At 36.4% G+C, this 19,379-nt stretch overlaps 1 protein-coding gene across 1 annotated transcript in view; it reads left to right on the top strand.

Moving 5' to 3' along the window:
• LOC110465381 overlaps positions 1–13,812 on the top strand; it is a 15,704-nt gene extending 1,892 nt beyond the window's left edge. Inside the window, exons 3-7 of the mRNA XM_021521155.1 lie at positions 1,440–1,580; positions 2,152–2,199; positions 2,668–2,827; positions 3,383–3,502; positions 6,402–13,812. Coding sequence (XP_021376830.1) covers positions 1,440–1,580; positions 2,152–2,199; positions 2,668–2,827; positions 3,383–3,502; positions 6,402–6,434 — 502 coding nt within the window. The 3' untranslated portion in view covers positions 6,435–13,812. The remainder of the gene's footprint in view (positions 1–1,439; positions 1,581–2,151; positions 2,200–2,667; positions 2,828–3,382; positions 3,503–6,401) is intronic.
• The last annotated feature ends 5,567 nt before the right edge of the window (positions 13,813–19,379 follow it).

The following is a 19,379-nucleotide window of genomic DNA, read 5'->3' as shown; positions in this document are numbered from 1 at the left end:
GGGGGGTTGTAAGAACACAACTAGTGAAGGGAGGTTTGTAACTAAACAAGTAAAGAGGGGGGTTGTAATAACACAAGTAAAGAAGGGGGTTTGTAATAACAAAAGTAGTGAAGGGGGGTTTGTAATAACAAAAGTAGTGAAGGGGGGGTTGTAATAACAAAAGTAGTGAAGGGGGGGTTGTAATAACAAAAGTAGTGAAGGGGGGGTTGTAATAACAAAAGTAGTGAAGGGGGGGTTGTAATAACAAAAGTAGTGAAGGGGGGTTTGTAATAACAAAAGTAGTGAAGGGGGGTTTGTAATAACAAAAGTAATGAAGGGGGGTTTGTAATAACAAAAGTAATGAAGGGAGGTTTGTAATTACACAAGTAATGAAGGGAGGTTTGTATTTAAACAGGTAATGAAGGGGGGGGGTTGTAATTACACAAGTAATGAAGGGGGTTTGTAATAACACAACTAGTGAAGGGAAGTTTGTAATTACACAAGTAACGAAGGAGGGTTTGTAATAACACAACTAGTGAAGGGAAGTTTGTAATAACACAAGTAATGAAGGAGGGTTTGTAATAACACAACTAGTGAAGGGAGACACATAATAACATAATAAATGAAGGAAGGTTTACATCTTTCCATTCTTCAGCTCAATAAATTAAACTTTGACAGCATATTAACTAGTGTATTATATAATGCAGTTAAAAAAGGCTCTGCAGATTGATACTTATTAAAATATTGTGACGTTCATGCTTCAGCAAGATAAAAGTCGGATAAAAGTCATTGCTTGCTCCCCTAACATCTAGATAATTGGAACATATTTTCGAGATCCATATGTCTAAATATACAAATTTCTTTGACAGTGAGGTAGATGATGACAGCTTCATTCTTGTGTATTAATGTGCATACATAATGACCATCATAGTGATAAAGTTGTTTAAAGTTCTACTTACAATGCTTATTTTGAAATTTAAAAGTTATGAAAAAACAAGAAAACAATTAAACAAGAAAAAAAATAATGTTGTTTGCTGTGTATTTTCTAAATTAACTCATATATCAATGCTTATTCACTGAAACTATATTATCTTAGCAACCATGGCTACTAACTTTACCATCGTAGCAACCCATTTCAACTGTTTTTCTACCTATGTAACATTTAAACATCTTTTTACTAAGGTGCAGCATAAAATATGTTCATTGCCCACTGCATTCATACTACCGTATACACAGTCAAAAGGAAGGTCAATCCTTATATATTATAGTGAAGGAACAGGTAAACTCTGATACATTACGACACATGGTCATATTTTTTTGTAGTGACCGTTTTAGATTTTAAAAATTCAATTGCCAAATATCATAAAATAACAGTAGTCAAAATATATATCTGTATCAGACTGGAATATATTTGCTTGATCAAATATTTTTTACCATGTCTAACAACATCTATCTTTCAGTATACCTGACGTTATCCGAACAATTTCACTGGAACAGCGTGGGCAAGATCCTCTCTACTACCAGAGAAACTTTGTTGCAGAGTATGATGGCAAACCGGTCGGTATTATCTATCTCATATTCCGTGGCGACCCCATACCAAGGTTTGTTTCATGTCCTAGAATGATGCGTGATAAAATAAAATACATTGCATTGTATGCAACGTGCATATACACCTTGAAGATCTGCTTATAGACAGGTCTGTCAAATACTGTATTTATGTAGTATATACTTCTTATATAAATGTCCATTGATAAATTTATATAGTAGCAATAGAGATAATACAATAGATACACAATTCATTGTCGTTTTCGATGTTTAGACTTCCAGAATGTATTATGATGGTTTCATAACAAAAACCTTTGTAGGCTATTTGCATTGTGATAAAAAAGTTCTTCAATTTGTCAAACAAGTTTGTCCTACAGACTTTTTTATTTAGACTATATCATCAACCTCTGAAAGGGAAGTGAAAGTAAGAAGCTTTATATTGCATGTAATCAAATATGCTGTTTCTTTACATAATATTATGATGTATCCTGACAGCAGTGTATCTCCAAACCATCATAAAAGTATGAATTGTGAAGTTATTTATTTACAGTTATAGGAACCTCATTGTTCAAATGAAGTTATAAATATATCTAACCGTTGCAATTGAAATCTTCCGTTTGTTTACAGGGAAAACACAGCAGCCTTAGATACCTTTGGGTGTTGCGATGTTTGCGGGTATGTCAGTTTCTGTACTTGTATTACAAATTTAACTGATCAAAAGAACAGCGTCATTGCTTCAAAGTAATGTAAGCAGTCACGGTACTAATCTATCACTCTTCAAGTTAAGTGACAATGTCAACAGCAACCCTGATATTTGTAGAACACCTGGCACAAATTGTGATAGCTGTACATGTTCTGAGTCCAATATTTGTCTTAAACCTTGCTGGTGAAGAGGGTTATTCATTATGTAACATTTTCTTCTAGGACCCAAAAATCGAGTATGGTCAACATTTTGAAGACTGTTTGACCAAACTTTGAGGCCAAGTGTACTAGCCTCAGTCATCTTTTTTTTTCTTCTGTAGATTACATGGTTGAGAGGCTGTTAGAAGTTTTAATTAAATAATGTTTATCAAGCAACCCAAATGAATGTTACATATACACATACATTTAGGTATATTAAAAAAGCTTATTTTTATCATGCAGCCTTAAGTGTTTGGATTACGGATTCCGGACAGTAGAGGATCTTAGGGATTATGAGTGTTACTTGGATATGGTGGCAGTTGAGGAGGAGTTCCGAGGGAAAGGTATCGGGAAGGCTTTATTGGACCGGGCGGACCATGAGGCTCGCATCCATGGCTGTCGGGTAGGGATTTGTTCAAACCTATCAACTCGTATTGGTCTTTACTTAGAGGTCTTAATACAAATCTTTGAGTCTTTTAATTAATCGGGACAGTACACTTCTAATAGTTACAGAATAACAGGCTATCAATGCTATATATGTAAGTAGATAATAGAATCAGGGAGAATGTCTGGACATCACTATATGATAGAGTAAGGAGTATTAACTGTTTTACATCAATTTGTAACAAAACAAGGCAATATCTAGATATCTCAAGGCATAATTTACAAGGATCATGGGATATCTGGACTGTTTATATAAGTTCAGGTCACAGCTAGAGTCAGGGAAGGTCAACACTGTTTACAACAATATATATAACGTTAACAGAATCATGGGATGTCTTGATTGTTTATGCCAGTAGGTAACAGGTATCTGGTGGTTTACATCACAATGTAACAGTTTCATGGGATACATACACATGTATCAGGATAATTTACATCCTGTTAACAGAATTAATCCATAACATTATGATGTATCTTATCAATTGGTGTTCTGCTCCATATGTTACTCTGTCCACAGACAATTTCCCTGCTGGTCGATGTCAACAACTGGGCAATACGACTGTACGAGAGGCAAGGGTACACTGTCACCAGCCGGTCCTGGAAGTGTGGCTGGCTTTGGTGTACGCTGGGCATATGTGTAAGTATACCTTATATGATTGTTGTTTGCAGTTTCATGCATGATTCATGTTTCATACTGAGAAAAAGTTTGAATCATTTAACTATGTATTCACTTAGTGTCTTTAGTTGAACTTTAGAAAAGCAGAAGGCTATGTGTGTAAGACTAGGTATATTGTGTACGTCGACACGCTTAGGAAAATCACACAAGTGATCTCAATTAAACCCTTCAAATATATATTACAAAAATTATACGTTAGTGTCCCTAATCCTATCCTTACCTCTTTTGCTGTAACCCCATCTTTAACTTTAAAATGTTCTTATATATAAAAAAAAAAAAACTTTTAGGATATTGCGTGACACATTGATTTTGTATATATATTTACTTGTTACGAAAAGAACGTAAGTAATTGCAATAACTTTTGTCCAATCCATTTGTCTTTTGTTACAATAAAATTGCTTTAAACTAAAACTAAGTGCCTACCAGGTAGACACATTCAGCAGTTTTTTATAAGATACACAATAAAGGCAGATTTATGAGACAGTTTAATGTTTTATCAAATAAAGTTGTTCACAAAAACTATTCAAATATACACTTTGTATTGATAAATGTGGAGTGCCTACAACAAGATTCTGGTAGGTTAAATCTTAAGGGCAAAGCTTGATACCGGTATGTTCTTTTTCAAACATGAATTCTGAAACAAAAAAACATCTACTGTAATTTTCAGGATAAACTGATAAAGTTTTACTCAAACTGTTCAGTAATTCTATATAAATTATTGATAAACCTCTGATATCTTCTGAGGTTTGCACAGACAATGCTTTTTGGAAGAAAACTATTTAAATCACAGCTATTCACAGCCAATATATATTACTCATTAACCCTTTCACCCCTAGGTAACTTTAGTAGACTCTACCATACATTTATTTGGATGAGTCCATTATGGTCTACACTGGTGAAAGGGTTAAATAATTCATCATCATAGTCCAATCATAGTGTTCACTTACTGCATAGTAAAACATTATCCAAGCAACCATCTGATTGCGTCCAATACATCAATAATAGTGCATCTATTTTAAAGTACTTTTTATGCCATACTGCAGCATACTTCATTCCCTATGTGGAATTTTACCAAATTTGATAGCAAATCTGGTAGTGGGGATTAAAAATTGTATAAATGGAGGGCCTGACCCCCCCAGGAGGCTAAGGGTTGGGGCCGAAAAAGGGGTAATTTGACCATATTGCTTCAAGCGACTTCTTTTCTGAAATTAGAGAAGGATATCAACAATATTTGGTTGGAAGCATCCTTAGGTGTTTGGGACCATTTACATTATTGCATACAATTTTGAAGCATCAAGAAACAAACAAAATCATAATATAAGAATTGACCTGTGGGTCTGGCCCCACCACTAGGGTCTTGATTCCTGAGCCACAACTTATAAATGTTGAGATCCCAACCCGATAATAATATGTATATGTCAAACAGGGTCGCACTCAAGTATTGATAAGACATTGTGTGTTTTGGTTCTTTATTTTCCGTACAAGAAAAACCTGTAAACATACAAACAGACTCTTACACCCTAAACAATGAAACGGACTATAACGAGGACAATATACATAAAAACTGAAAGTAGAACATGACTTAACAAACGCACACACACACTCTGCTTACCAGACTATCCGGTGTTCCCTTTGATTATTCTAAGATCTCCGTGAGGATGTGTTCTCATGTAGAGGAATAACTAAGGGTATGTGTCGCCCTCGCGAGTCAGACACATATATACTGACTCACATATTGGGGTGGTCAGATGCACAGGAAGTTAGTAAGGAAGAACAGGCGGTAAATTGAAGCATGCAATATGTGTTCTGGTTATTCAAGCTATTTATGTAATTTGTCACATTGGGTACTGTCCAAAGTCCAGGTCAGTGTCAGACATTTACATAACATAACAACACAGGACAATGTCAAGGTCACTTGACTGTACAACACAGTACATAGATAGGCTACGTGCATATACATGTATATATATTATATTAAATTTGACAACCTAAACTTGTCCACACAGTTGGAATTACTTTTTTGCCCCATATTATATGTACAAAGTACACTGGGTTACATATACATACCATTGCTGGACATCATGACAGGTACACAATTATGATATTAGGATTGATCCCGAGGTCTGGGCCTATCCTGAGGGACTTAATTATTGCATCATAAATTTGAAACTGTTCAAGATCCCCACACCATAACCATATATATTATTGCTGAGCATCAAGACACAAACACAATTATGATATTAGGATTGATCCTTCTGTATGGCCCATCCATAGGGACTAATTCATAGGTCATAACTTTGAAAATGTTCAAGATCCCCACCCCATAACCTCATATACCATTGCTGGACATCAAGACACAGACACAATTATGATATTAGGATTGATCCTTCTGTCTGGCCCCACCCATAGGGACTAATTCTCAGGTCATAACTTTGAAATGGTTGAGATCCCCAACCCATAGCCATATATATACTATTGCTGGGCATTAAGATCAAGGTGAGGAATACAGTACATCCCTGATACAAGATCCGTGTTCCAATATATAAATATGGAAGCTTTCCCTAAAGTGCTGTCAGTATAATAGGTAAATTTTGGTTAAATGGCTGAGGATTTAAAAATCCTTTAAATGATACATAAGTGTTCAATAATAACATTTTAAATGCAATATTTGATTACTGGAGGGAGATTATATATCAATTACTCAGTAATTTTATGGAATACAGCTACAGTGTACTCAAAAAGTGGTGGCTTATATTTCTCAGGTGAACAAATAAGAAATAAACAGATTGATAAGAGGTTACTTGTTTCTCCTGCGTCTGTGTGACGTTGTATATAATGCAATATCCTTTGTATATTGAAGTGTTTTCTGAAGATGGAAAAGAGACTGAACTAATGCTCACTCAGAGGAGGATAATGGGCTAATTCTCACTCGGAGGAGGATAATGGGCTAATTCTCACTCGGAGTAGGATAATGGACTAATTCTCACTCGGAGTAGGATAATGGGCTAATTCTCACTCGGAGGAGGATAATGGACTAATTCTCACTCGGAGGAGGATAATGGACTCATTCTCACTCGGAGGAGGATAATGGGCTAATTCTCACTCGGAGGAGGATAATGGACTAATTCTCACTCGGAGGAGGATAATGGACTAATTCTCACTAGGAGTAGGATAATGGACTAATTCTCACTAAGGAGGAGGATAATGGACTAATTCTCACTCGGAGGAGGATAATGGACTAATTCTCACTAAGGAGGAGGATAATGGGCTAATTCTCACTCGGAGGAGGATAATGGACTAATTCTCACTCGGAGTAGGATAATGGACTAATTCTCACTAGGAGTAGGATAATGGACTAATTCTCACTAAGGAGGAGGATAATGGACTAATTCTCACTCGGAGGAGGATAATGGACTAATTCTCACTAGGAGTAGGATAATGGACTAATTCTCACTAAGGAGGAGGATAATGGACTAATTCTCACTCGGAGGAGGATAATGGGCTAATTCTCACTCGGAGGAGGATAATGGGCTAATTCTCACTCGGAGGAGGATAATGGACTAATTCTCACTCGGAGGAGGATAATGGACTAATTCTCACTCGGAGGAGGATAATGGACTAATTCTCACTAGGAGGAGGATAATGGGCTAATTCTCACTCGGAGGAGGATAATGGACTAATTCTCACTCGGAGTAGGATAATGGACTAATTCTCACTAGGAGTAGGATAATGGACTAATTCTCACTAAGGAGGAGGATAATGGACTAATTCTCACTCGGAGGAGGATAATGGACTAATTCTCACTAGGAGGAAGATAATGGGCTAATTCTCACTCGGAGGAGGATAATGGACTAATTCTCACTCGGAGGAGGATAATGGGCTAATTCTCACTCGGAGGAGGATAATGGGCTAATTCTCACTCGGAGGAGGATAATGGACTAATTCTCACTCGGAGGAGGATAATGGGCTAATTCTCACTCGGAGGAGGATAATGGACAGAGATATTGTTTGTTTCCATATCATTCATGAACAGTGTACATGTACTCCAAATGTATTTTATATATATATATATATATTGTTTTATTTGTTGTTTTGCATTATGTTTGTAAAGTTAATATACTCAAATGGCAAAATCAGATTAATTTGAATTAATCTTCAACTAATGTAGTATGTTACAAGAGTGTCAATAAGGTCTCCTATGGTTGCCTGCTCATGTGAGACTAATAGAATCTCACACTACTGTGTGATGTAAAGAGAGGTTTATTTTTTCCTACCAAAACCTGTGAAGTTTAGGAGAATAAGTTGACGTGTACATTAAAAGGCATGGCTATATTGACCTGTACATGTAAGTGGAAGGAACAGTTATATCCCTAACCAAGTAAATTATTGAAGGAAGTGATCATCTCAACCCAAGTATGTAATAGTAAAGGGACTAGTGACTCCAACCCTAATATGTTATAGTGATGGGAACAGTGACTCCAACCCTAATATGTTATAGTGATGGGAACAGTGATTCCAACCCTAATATGTTTTAGTGATAGGAACAGTGACTCCAACCCTAATATGTTATAGTGATGGGAACAGTGACTCCAACCCTAATATGTTATAGTGATGGAAACAGTGACTCCAACCCTAATATGTTATAGTGATGGAAACAGTGACTCCAACCCTAATATGTTATAGTGATGGAAACAGTGACTCCAACCCTAATATGTTATAGTGATGGGAACAGTGACTCCAACCCTAATATGTTATAGTGATGGGAACAGTGACTCCAACCCTAATATGTTATAGTGATGGGAACAGTGACTCCAACCCTAATATGTTATAGTGATGGGAACAGTGACTCCAACCCTAATATGTTATAGTGATGGGAACAGTGACTCCAACCCTAATATGTTATAGTGATGGGAACAGTGACTCCAACCCTAATATGTTATAGTGATGGGAACAGTGACTCCAACCCTAATATGTTATAGTGATGGGAACAGTGACTCCAACCCTAATATGTTATAGTGATGGGAACAGTGACTCCAACCCTAATATGTTATAGTGATGGGAACAGTGACTCCAACCCTAATATGTTATAGTGATGGGAACAGTGACTCCAACCCTAATATGTTATAGTGATGGGAACAGTGACTCCAACCCTAATATGTTATAGTGATGGGAACAGTGACTCCAACCCTAATATGTTATAGTGATGGGAACAGTGACTCCAACCCTAATATGTTATAGTGATGGGAACAGTGACTCCAACCCTAATATGTTATAGTGATGGGAACAGTGACTCCAACCCTAATATGTTATAGTGATGGGAACAGTGACTCCAACCCTAATATGTTATAGTGATGGGAACAGTGACTCCAACCCTAATATGTTATAGTGATGGGAACAGTGACTCCAACCCTAATATGTTATAGTGATGGGAACAGTGACTCCAACCCTAATATGTTATAGTGATGGGAACAGTGACTCCAACCCTAATATGTTATAGTGATGGGAACAGTGACTCCAACCCTAATATGTTATAGTGATGGGAACAGTGACTCCAACCCTAATATGTTATAGTAAAGGAAACAGTCACTCCAACCCTAATATGTTATAGTGATGGAAACAGTGACTCTAACCTCAGTATGTTTATAGTGATGGAAACAGTGACTCAAACCCCAATATGTTATAGTGATGGGAACAGTGACTATGACCCAAATATGATGAAATAAAGGGAACTGTGATTCAAACCCTATCCTATGATGGAGTAATAAACAGAATGGTGACCACAACCTCAGTATGTTTATAGTTATAGATGTCAAAATCGAATACATTTCAAACAATCCTCAATTAATGAACTGGGTTACAAGTGTGTCAATAACCTGACATGAGATTGTTCATGTGAGACTGAATTGGCCTGTACAATAAGAGGCATTGGTACATATAAGCATTTACATGTTTAGTGAAGGGAACTGCACTGACCCTTACACAGTAAGTGATATTGAAAGGAATGGTGATCCCAACTCCAGTAGTGTATATGAATAGAGTTGTAACACTCCGACCACGTATGTTAAAAAGACACTAGCACAAGACACAATGTGGTGTAGAGAAATCGAAGGTAAGAATGACCCCAAAACAGACTTAAAATCATGAAGCAGTATTTAATCCAATCAAATATCATTTAATATAATCAAAACGTTTTATTTGTACACGTTTGCAGGACAGTGAATGTTTGTTTTGAATACGTTGATCATATTATTCAAGTAGTTAAGAATATCTAATTAGTGATCAGAGTTATTTAATATGTAGTTGTTTAGTGATAATGTTGTTTCCAAAGGCAATATAACCAATACCAGCTGATCAAGTTACAGGTGATGTTATGAGTAAACCTGATCATGTTATAGTTTATGGAACAGTGTACGTTTGGTCAAGTAATAAAGGAATAGTGTACACTGAGCCATGGGCATGTAATAGTAAATGGGACAGTGTACACCCAGTCATGTAATAGAGGAACAGTGGGAATTTGGACAAGTACATGTACATGTAATTTTGAGTGGAACAGTGTTAGCTCAGCAAAGTAATGATAAGTGTACAACTAGTCAGGTTATCCTATAGTACATTCAGTTAGAGGAACACTGAAAGCTCAACCTAGTTATAAATTGGAGCACTGCACAGCCAGACAAGTAAAAGTGGAACAGTGTAAGCTCTGCCAAGGAATAGTAAATGTAACATGAAAAAAAAGTGGTGCTAACCCCTGTACATGCATTAAATGATCAATAGAATCTTATACCTGTCTTATAAAGTAGGGAGCAATAGACCAAATGAAATTGTGGACCAATACAAAATGTGGCACTGTTCTATTTGTAGTCCGACAAGTAATATGTAAATGATACGGATAATGGGTATTGCCTGTTGTAATAACAGCTGTTTCCACTCATCTTCACTGCAGAAAATCCTATTCATAGGACTTTCCTGTACATATCATTAAAATGTAGAAAAAAATCAAAAGTTATCAAAGAAAAAATGAAGGAATGTTATACTATTCTCGATTGCCCATGTCATCATCAGAATACTAGTGATGTGTGATATTTTGGGGAGTCCCAACGATCTGGCATGTATGCAAGAAAATTACCATAAAATTCATATCCCCTGAAGGATATATTCCCTGAATGAAAGGCCTCTTCTTTCTTACCATTTTTTCCGTATTTGAAATAAGAAATGTTACATACTGCTACACTTAAATTGCATACATGTGTGATTCAATAGCGATTAGGAGAGTGGCTGTTGTAATATCCTCCCCCTTATCGTTACCTGTTTAATAGCCGATCTATATTATGGACGACAAGGCGCAATCGTTTAAACTATATGGCTAGCTCTCCAAATCAATATATTATGCTTATAGAAAACGTTTATTGGCCAAAAGTTTACAATCAATAGCTTTACTGACGCCTTTTCCTTTTTTCTGTTTTTGTATTTATGATTTGAAACACTTTTTGGTTTCGGTTTTCATTTTGCTTGTCCTGAATACCACAACTGAGTTCTATATTGACGATTGTTTACTAGGGTCCTCTGTGTCGACTTACTAACTGTTAAATAGCTGCTCATTATATTGTAGTTTTTAGTGACTGCTTCAAGACTAGATCATCCAAGGTTGGCTGTAACTTTGTAAATGATTTTTTTTCTGACATGAGTTACATGAAATACAAGTTAAAGTTATCTGCTGTAAGCAAAACCTGTAAACATTTGTAGAGGATGTTATAGGCACCTTACCACAGGAAACAAGTTTGTCGTGTTAGCTCATTACAGGCAGTTAAGATGATGATGTAAAATGTCAAGCATGAAGAAATGTTGACTGTCATAATTAACAAATATCAAATAAGGAAGATGGCAAGAGATCCAGAGAATTGGTGCAGATTTATGAACTAGTATATCAAAGTGTCAAATTGAAAATATGGTATCGTATATAGAAATGTCTTGCGTTACAGCTTTTTTCTATTTACATAGTTATACGTTATATATTTTTGTCCGTATTTGTAGATAGGCTTTAAATATAATTGCGTTTAACGCGTGCTATACTTCAGTATTCATTGAGTTCCCCGTTCTAAGAATTATTGTGTCCCTTGTACAGAAATGTTATTGTTGTGTAAAATACAAAGAAGATATATCTTTGGATGTTTTGTATAATGGTGTATATATATATTTACATAATCCTACTTACATTTTTATTTTGTCGTTAAACAATACTCTGTCTCCTTTTATCCTTTTGTTATCTACGCAAATCCTTTATGTGGAACTGTCTTTTTTCAGATTGTGTAATAAATGTTTGTTTTAACTGGAATTAGCATACAGAGTCATGCTCAACTTCTATGTTACCCTTGCTATGATGCCATGATCACAAAAAAGTTATATTATATATTTTCAGATTGTTGTAAATGTGCTAAAACGCTGAAATGTAAATCAGCGTGGAACAACATGTTAGACAAATAGTGTGGCGATGTGATAATGCTGGTTGTTGTGTATCTTACCTAAGTAGTCTTATTGAAGCCAAACTCGTACGTGCTATAGAACATGGGTAGGGAACGGACTTTTTTCCGTTTTGAAAATTGTTCACAGACAACGTACCTTAAGGTAAGTGTTATCTTTGCATCAGTTAAAAGAAGAAGAGTTCCGTTTAGAGGTTTTTTTTTATACTACTTGGAGTATCATCCCTTCTAAATAGGGTACAACGCAACCAAAATGATTTATTCTGGTTTAAAGTAATTTCCCCTGTCATATTTTTCATATGCTTTGCGCCCATAAATTGGACATTCGTTTTGGTGTTGTGCTTTTATAATGTTCGTACGACAACATTGTCAAGTGTAGACTTTGCAATATGACCTACCCGTGTTAGACCCCCTACAGTTTTTTTGTTTTCTTTTATATTTATATTTCAAACATTCAAATTTTGAACAACTGCAATTGGTATAATTCATTGCAATGTGTGACTTTTATGAAATATTTCTTATTGAAAGGGACTTACATTTCACAGTGGCGACAATAGTAATAATACAGTTTAACTTAATTATTGGTCCCCTTTACCTTAATGCTATTATCAAAGTAGGTTTGTGCAAGACTTTGTATTCTGGTTGATGTTTTATGACACCACAATTTGTACAACATGTTCTTGCATAATCTGTTATGTATTTTATAAAAGAGGTCCGTCGTCAACATTTCTACAAAATATACAAGTGCAAGATTGTTCCTTCCTGTGGTGTTTCATTGTGATTATTATAATGAAATCAGGGAACCCCTTTTTATAAAGGGTAATTATGTCATTATTTTTTTTAGATATGAGTTTGAAAGATAAGTTTATCTTTTTAATGAATGAGGCATCTCTGCAGTGTTTTATAGCTAGATTAATACATGAGAAAGCGTTGTTCTTTTAACCATGATTGATCACTCTTACAATGTTCTGTGTCTCGTAAGCCAATACTGGCTGGGCATTTTATAAATGATGCATTATTTTAGTTAACACTATTATGTATGTATTTTAAAATGTGTGACACGCTAATAAAATATTTATTATTATTATTATATATATTCTAATCATTGTGTTTCATAGCAAAAGTACGTATTTTGTCTATGTTAGCGTCTATCGGGATATTTTGGCATGGTGTTACAATTTTGACGTCTCCTGTCAGAAATGGTTCGTTAAACCATGTCTTTATTGTTTTCCATTTCGATTTGTTCCTATTTGGTGCTATAGTATTTATCAATCCAAGAGACTTCTCTACTTTCCAGTTTTATCAGGCTATGTTTAGTAGGCTTGTATGTCGCCGGCGGCACTTTTACAAGTGGTGACATGTGTAATGAGTCATTTTGATATACATAACGTGAATAGAATTTCATGATCTTTGTAGTGCGGAATATACCAGAATATAACCACATCCAAAATATCTCCATTTACGTCATATATTTCATAGAAATCGTACGTGAGTAGTCAATACTTCCACAGGACTTTTTATTCTGTAATTCATTTCATAGAAAATATACATTGTTTATATGTAGTTGTTCAAGTCTTTTTTATTTTGTTACGCATTCATCATCTTTACGTTTAATACGTACTATTGAAAATTCAGGTATTACGTGCTGCCTTAATGAACTGGTATTAGTTCCTTGTTGACTTAATGCGTTCTCCATAGAGGAGTGTACTCGTTAACATTGTTCGTATTTATATGTATACCATACAACTTCTCAACTGCATAACATAAGACTACTTGAATAAAACATAAACACCTACTTCATGTATATATACTTAGTTATTGAGTTATATTTTTTGTGTACAAATCAGGAAACTAATATCGTGATACAAAGATATTTCTTTACTTATTTGTGAATATTGATATGATATTCTACTAGTATTTATATGCGGTTGTTCGTGGAATCACCTCTACATTATTCAATTATAGCCTTTGGCTGAGGCTGATACTTGATTTATCAACCTGAGAAAAATTATATTAACCGAGGAAGCAGTCTGAGGTCGATATTTCTTTTCTCGGGTCGATAAATCCAGGTATTGACCGAAGTTTAAGGCTACACTTGTTTTATTATTTTCAAAACAGTAACGTAGACAATCTGAAAAAAAAACACATCAAAAAAAGCTTCAGAAACGGGACGGTGAGTTGTTTGGTGACACATCATAATTCTACTTTTAGCTCACCTGGCCCGAAGGGCAAAGTGAACTTATACCATGGTGCAGCGTCCATCGTCCGTCCGTCCGGCGTCTGTCGTCCGGCGTCAATATTTTACTTTAAACAACTTCTTCTTAATAACCAAAAGGCCTAGGGTGATGATATTTGGCCAGAAGCAAACTAGGATGAAGGGCTTCCAAGTTTGTTCAAATAAATTACCTTCACCTAATTTCAAGGTCACAGGGGTCAAATATGTTAAAAACTTTAAACAACTTCTGAATAACCAAAATGCCCAGAGTGATGATTTTCGGCTAGTAGCATGCTGGGATGAAGGGCTACCAAGTTTGTTCAAATGAATGACCTTCGTCCATTTTCAAAGTCACAGGGGTCAAATGTCTTAAAAAATCTTTAAACAACTTCTTCAGGATAACTAAGAGGCCTAGGATTAAGGTATTTGGCCAGTAGTATGCTGGGATGAAGGGCTACATAGTTTGTTCAAATGAATGACCTTGACTTATATTCACGGTCACAGGGGTCAAATATGTTAAAAACCTTTAAACAACTTCTTTTGAATAACTTAGAAGCCTAGGATAATGATATTTGGCCAGTAACATGCCATGATGAAGGGCTACCAAGTTTGTTCAAATGAATGACCTTTACTTATTTTCAATGTCACAGGGGTCAAATATGTTTAAAACCTTTAAACAACTTCTTCTCAATAACCGAAAGTCTTAGGCTGATGATATTTGGCTAGTAGCATGCTTGGATAAAGGGCAACCAAGTTTATTCAAATGAATGATCTTTACTTATATTCAAGGTCACTGGGGTCAAATATGTTTAAAACTTTTATACAACTTCTTCTGAATAACCAAGATGCCTAGGATAATGATATTTGGCCAGTAGCATGCTGGGATAAAGGGCTATCAAGTTTGTTCAAATGAATGACCTTTACATATATTCAAGGTCACAGGGGTCAAATATGTTTAAAACCTTTAAACGACTTCTTCTAAATTAGCCAAAGGCCAAGGGTGATGATATTTGATCATTAACAGGCTGGGATGAAGGGCTACCAATTTTGTCAAAATGAATGACCTTCGCCCATATTCAAGGTCACAGTGGTCAATATATGTTTAAATCTTTAAACGACTTGTTCTGTATAACCAATAGGTCCAGGGTTATGATATTTTGCCAAAAGCATGCTGGGTTGGAAGACTTTAAACTCTGTTCAACCTAATGTCCTTGTTCGACATTCAAGGTCACAGGCGTCATATGTTTAAATCTTTTAATAGGNGTGAAAACATGTACGTGATATATATGTCCTATTTATTACTAACACAACGGACTACTTCAGTCCTCATTTTGAACCTTCTTTGATGACAGTGTACACTGATTCAGAGATGTAGTTTGATTTGTCCTGTATTGCAATGTATTTATTATGCTGAATATAATCCTCAATATCCAGGGGCCTCTCCATATCCAGGGGTCAGGCTCGCTTTCGCTCTCTGCAACTCTGGAATATGTCATAGCAAAATTGAAGGCTCAGTGTGCAGCACCTTAAAGATGAGACGAGAAGACTAGGCGATCCTTTGATGTACATCAAAAGAATCTCGTGGTCATGTAACAGTAAAAATTGACAGGCTTTAAAGTTGGGCGTCTCTCCTTTGTAATCTTCAAAGGACAGGTATCAGACTAGCGATTAGTCAGTTTTAAGGTGAGCTTATTCAATACGGTGGCGTCCGTCGTCCGTCCATCGTCCGTAGCATCCCTAGGTGCTGGGGATTCAAAATTGTACAAATGGTGGGGCTGAGGGACGGGGGTAAAAGGGGGCAATTTGGCTATATTCCTATAAACGACTTCTTCTGTAGAGCTGTGGCATGGATATCGATCATATTTGGTAGGAAGCATTCAGCATTCATGGAAGGCAAGGATTCAAAATTGTACAAATGGTGGGACTGACCCCCTCGGGCTAAGGGGGTGGAGCTAAAAATAGTTTATTAGTTTGAAATGGTCGAGATCCCCACCGTATAACCATTTATACAATTGCTGAGTATAAAGAGAAGAATGCACATTTGCTTCCAGGATGGCTCTAGGGTCTTGCCCCACCCTTGGAGACATAGTCCCTGGGTCATAACTTTGAAACGGTTAAGATCCCCACCCCAAAACTTAATAATATACAAACCTGGGCATAAAGAGGCGAATGCAGTTTTGATATTAGAATAGACCTAGGGGTCTGACCGAACCCCTAGGGACCTAGTTTCTTAGTCACAGCTTGGAAACAGTTGAGATCACTACCCTATAACCATATGAATGCACACATGCCTCCAGGATGGCCTTGGGGTCTGCCCCACCCTTGGAGACTTAACCCCTGGGACATAACTTCAAAATGGTTGAGATCCCCACCCCAAAACTATAAATACAAATGCTGGGCATAAAGAGACGAATGTAGTCATGATATTAGAATTTATCCTATGGGCTGCCCAACCTTTGCAGACTCACTCCTGGATCATAACTTGTAAACGGTTGGGATCCCCAACCCAAAACTATAAATACAAATACTTGGCAAAAAGAGAAGAATGCAGTCATGATATTAGAATTGGTCCTGGGGTCTGGCCACAACCCTATGGACCTTGTTTCAGAGTCACAGCTTGGAAACAGTTGAGATCCCCACCCCATAACCATACATAAAATTGCTTGGCATGAACAATCTAATACAGATATCAACAAGGATTGGCCTTGGGATCTGGCATATTCCCTTGGATCTCTTTTGAAGAATATTTTGCCATGATTGCTTAGATATCCAAGTAAGCATACAGGCCCTCTGAGCCTCTTGGTTTTTTTCCGAGACCAATCAAACAGCTATCTTTGTGCCTTCAATTTTGCCATGACATATTCCAGGGGTGCAGAGAGCGAAAGTGAGAGTAACCCCTGGATATTGAGGATGATCCAGGGGTTACGCTCACTTTCGCTCTCTGCACCTCTGGAATATGTCATAGCAAAATCGAATGCTCAAAGTGCAGCACCTTGAGAACAAGACGAGTTGGGTTCTTTGATGTACATCAAAAGAATCTTGCGGCCGTGTAACGGTAAAACTTACGGGCGTCGCTCCCCAATCAAGTAGCTAGCCGCATGCCTTCAATTTTGCTATGGCAGATAGCGTAACCCTTGGACATCGAGGATGACTGAATGTACGATTACGAATTGCTCTTTGATAACAGTGTTCGTGCTTAGAATGAATTCTTTGATAACGATGTACATGCTTAGAACGAATTCTTTGATAACAGTGTTCGTGCTTAGAACGAATTCTTTGATAACAGTGTTCATGCTTAGAACGAATTCTTTGATAACGATGTTCGTGCTTAGAACGAATTCTTTGATAACGGTGTACATGCTTAGAACGAATTCTTTGATAACGATGTACATGATTAGAACGAATTCTTTGATAACAGTGTACATGTTTAGAACGAATTCTTTGATAACGATGTACATGCTTAGAACGAATTCTTTGATAACGGTGTACATGCTTAGAACGAATTTTTTGATAACGATGTACATGCTTAGAACGAATTATTTGATAACGATGTACATGCTTAGAACGAATTCCCAATGACATGATGCTCTTTGTTGACATTGCAAAAATGTACAATTACCGGTTCTTTAAGAATTATCGGATGGAAATCCCCGTGCTATTTTTTGACATTGACGACTTACCACCCTGGTTGAACGTTAACATTGTTCCTTCCTTCCTTTTTCTAATTTTAATTATTGTAAATTATGTCTTTTTTACCGTTTATATTTCTGAAAATTTTAAATTCAAGTGTGGTACTTTCTTTTTCTCGAATATTTTTGTTTCATACTCTACACAGTATTGGAAATTCGGGTACGATTGTACTAAATTTGTGTTTGCAATTGGGGATAATAGAATACGGAACAGCTTGGCATGTTATATTGGAATCAAAGAAGTACCGCACGTGTATATGGCAAAAAATTGTGTTATTTGGTCATTTAATTTACGCGAGTTTAACAAATGTTGACGCATACAATAACGCCTATTTATATGACATTTTGTTATTTTTGTCGAGATACAAGGCGTGTCACAGTATTGTGTAAACACCGATGGGTTCATATCAACGTACGAATTCGCACTTTATATCATCATAGGTAGGTCGATAATTATTGGTGAGGTTAGCAAGTATTAGGCTGTTGCTCTTACGATATTAACCAAATTGGAAATAAAATATGCCTTACCCGGATAGTTCATATTTTAATCATTAATATGTCACTAGTATTTATTTATATAAATGTGAAATGGTATAAGTGTAATTTATCGATTTCGAGTTAAGCCGTCAAGTAACTAGCCGTTTTACAATTGTTCCAAGTGTGTACAATGTCCGAAGAGCTAGGAATTCTAGTACATTCTGTAGAAATTGTTATGTCTGACTGAGATACTGTACATTCAAACCCAAGAAAGTGTGTTGTTCATTGACCAAAGATATAAGGAGCGGTTAATATAGTTTTGATAATAGAAAACACTGAGATATAATAGCTGGTAATTGGGGCTTGATGAAGATTAATAAAATCTTTCATCCCCTTGGGGGTGAGATAGGGTGATCTCAACCCGAGGGGGGAAGATTTTTAATTTGCCAAACACGAGGCTTTGCCGAGTGTTTGGCAACTTACGAATCTTTCCCCCGAGGGTTGAGATCCCCCTATCTCATCCCCGAGAGGGTGAATGATTATTTTTCTCTTACCCTGTTGTTCCTGTTCGAGTGTAAGACGAAGCATATTGTTTGTAAACAGGAACACGTGGATAGTATTAATATTATATGTATGCGTCAGACGGTTCACGCATCATATTTTAAACATTTTAAAATCAATCCAATCTTCTTTGATGTCAAATGTAAACACGACAAGATTAGCAGACGAACTTGTGTATGTGTGTGATCACATAAAAGTAGTTCTTCTTCCGGGTCACATCAGTGACGTCAGGTTTATTGTGGAAAACGTGCAAAGAGCACGTGTAGCTTGTTTCAACCCTAGGGTGAGACAAGGAAATCTCACACCGGTAAAAGTAAGAATAAATCTGTCCAGGGTAAGAGAAAATGAAATGTAGCCTTCGACACCTCTCTTTAATAAATACCCTCTGAGTATATTACTGATAAAATACGAATAATTAGATA

Source organism: Mizuhopecten yessoensis, unplaced genomic scaffold (genome assembly GCF_002113885.1).
Source record: "Mizuhopecten yessoensis strain PY_sf001 unplaced genomic scaffold, ASM211388v2 scaffold11073, whole genome shotgun sequence".
NCBI classification, from domain to species: domain Eukaryota; kingdom Metazoa; phylum Mollusca; class Bivalvia; order Pectinida; family Pectinidae; genus Mizuhopecten; species Mizuhopecten yessoensis.
This window is presented reverse-complemented; position numbering and strand designations above follow the sequence as displayed.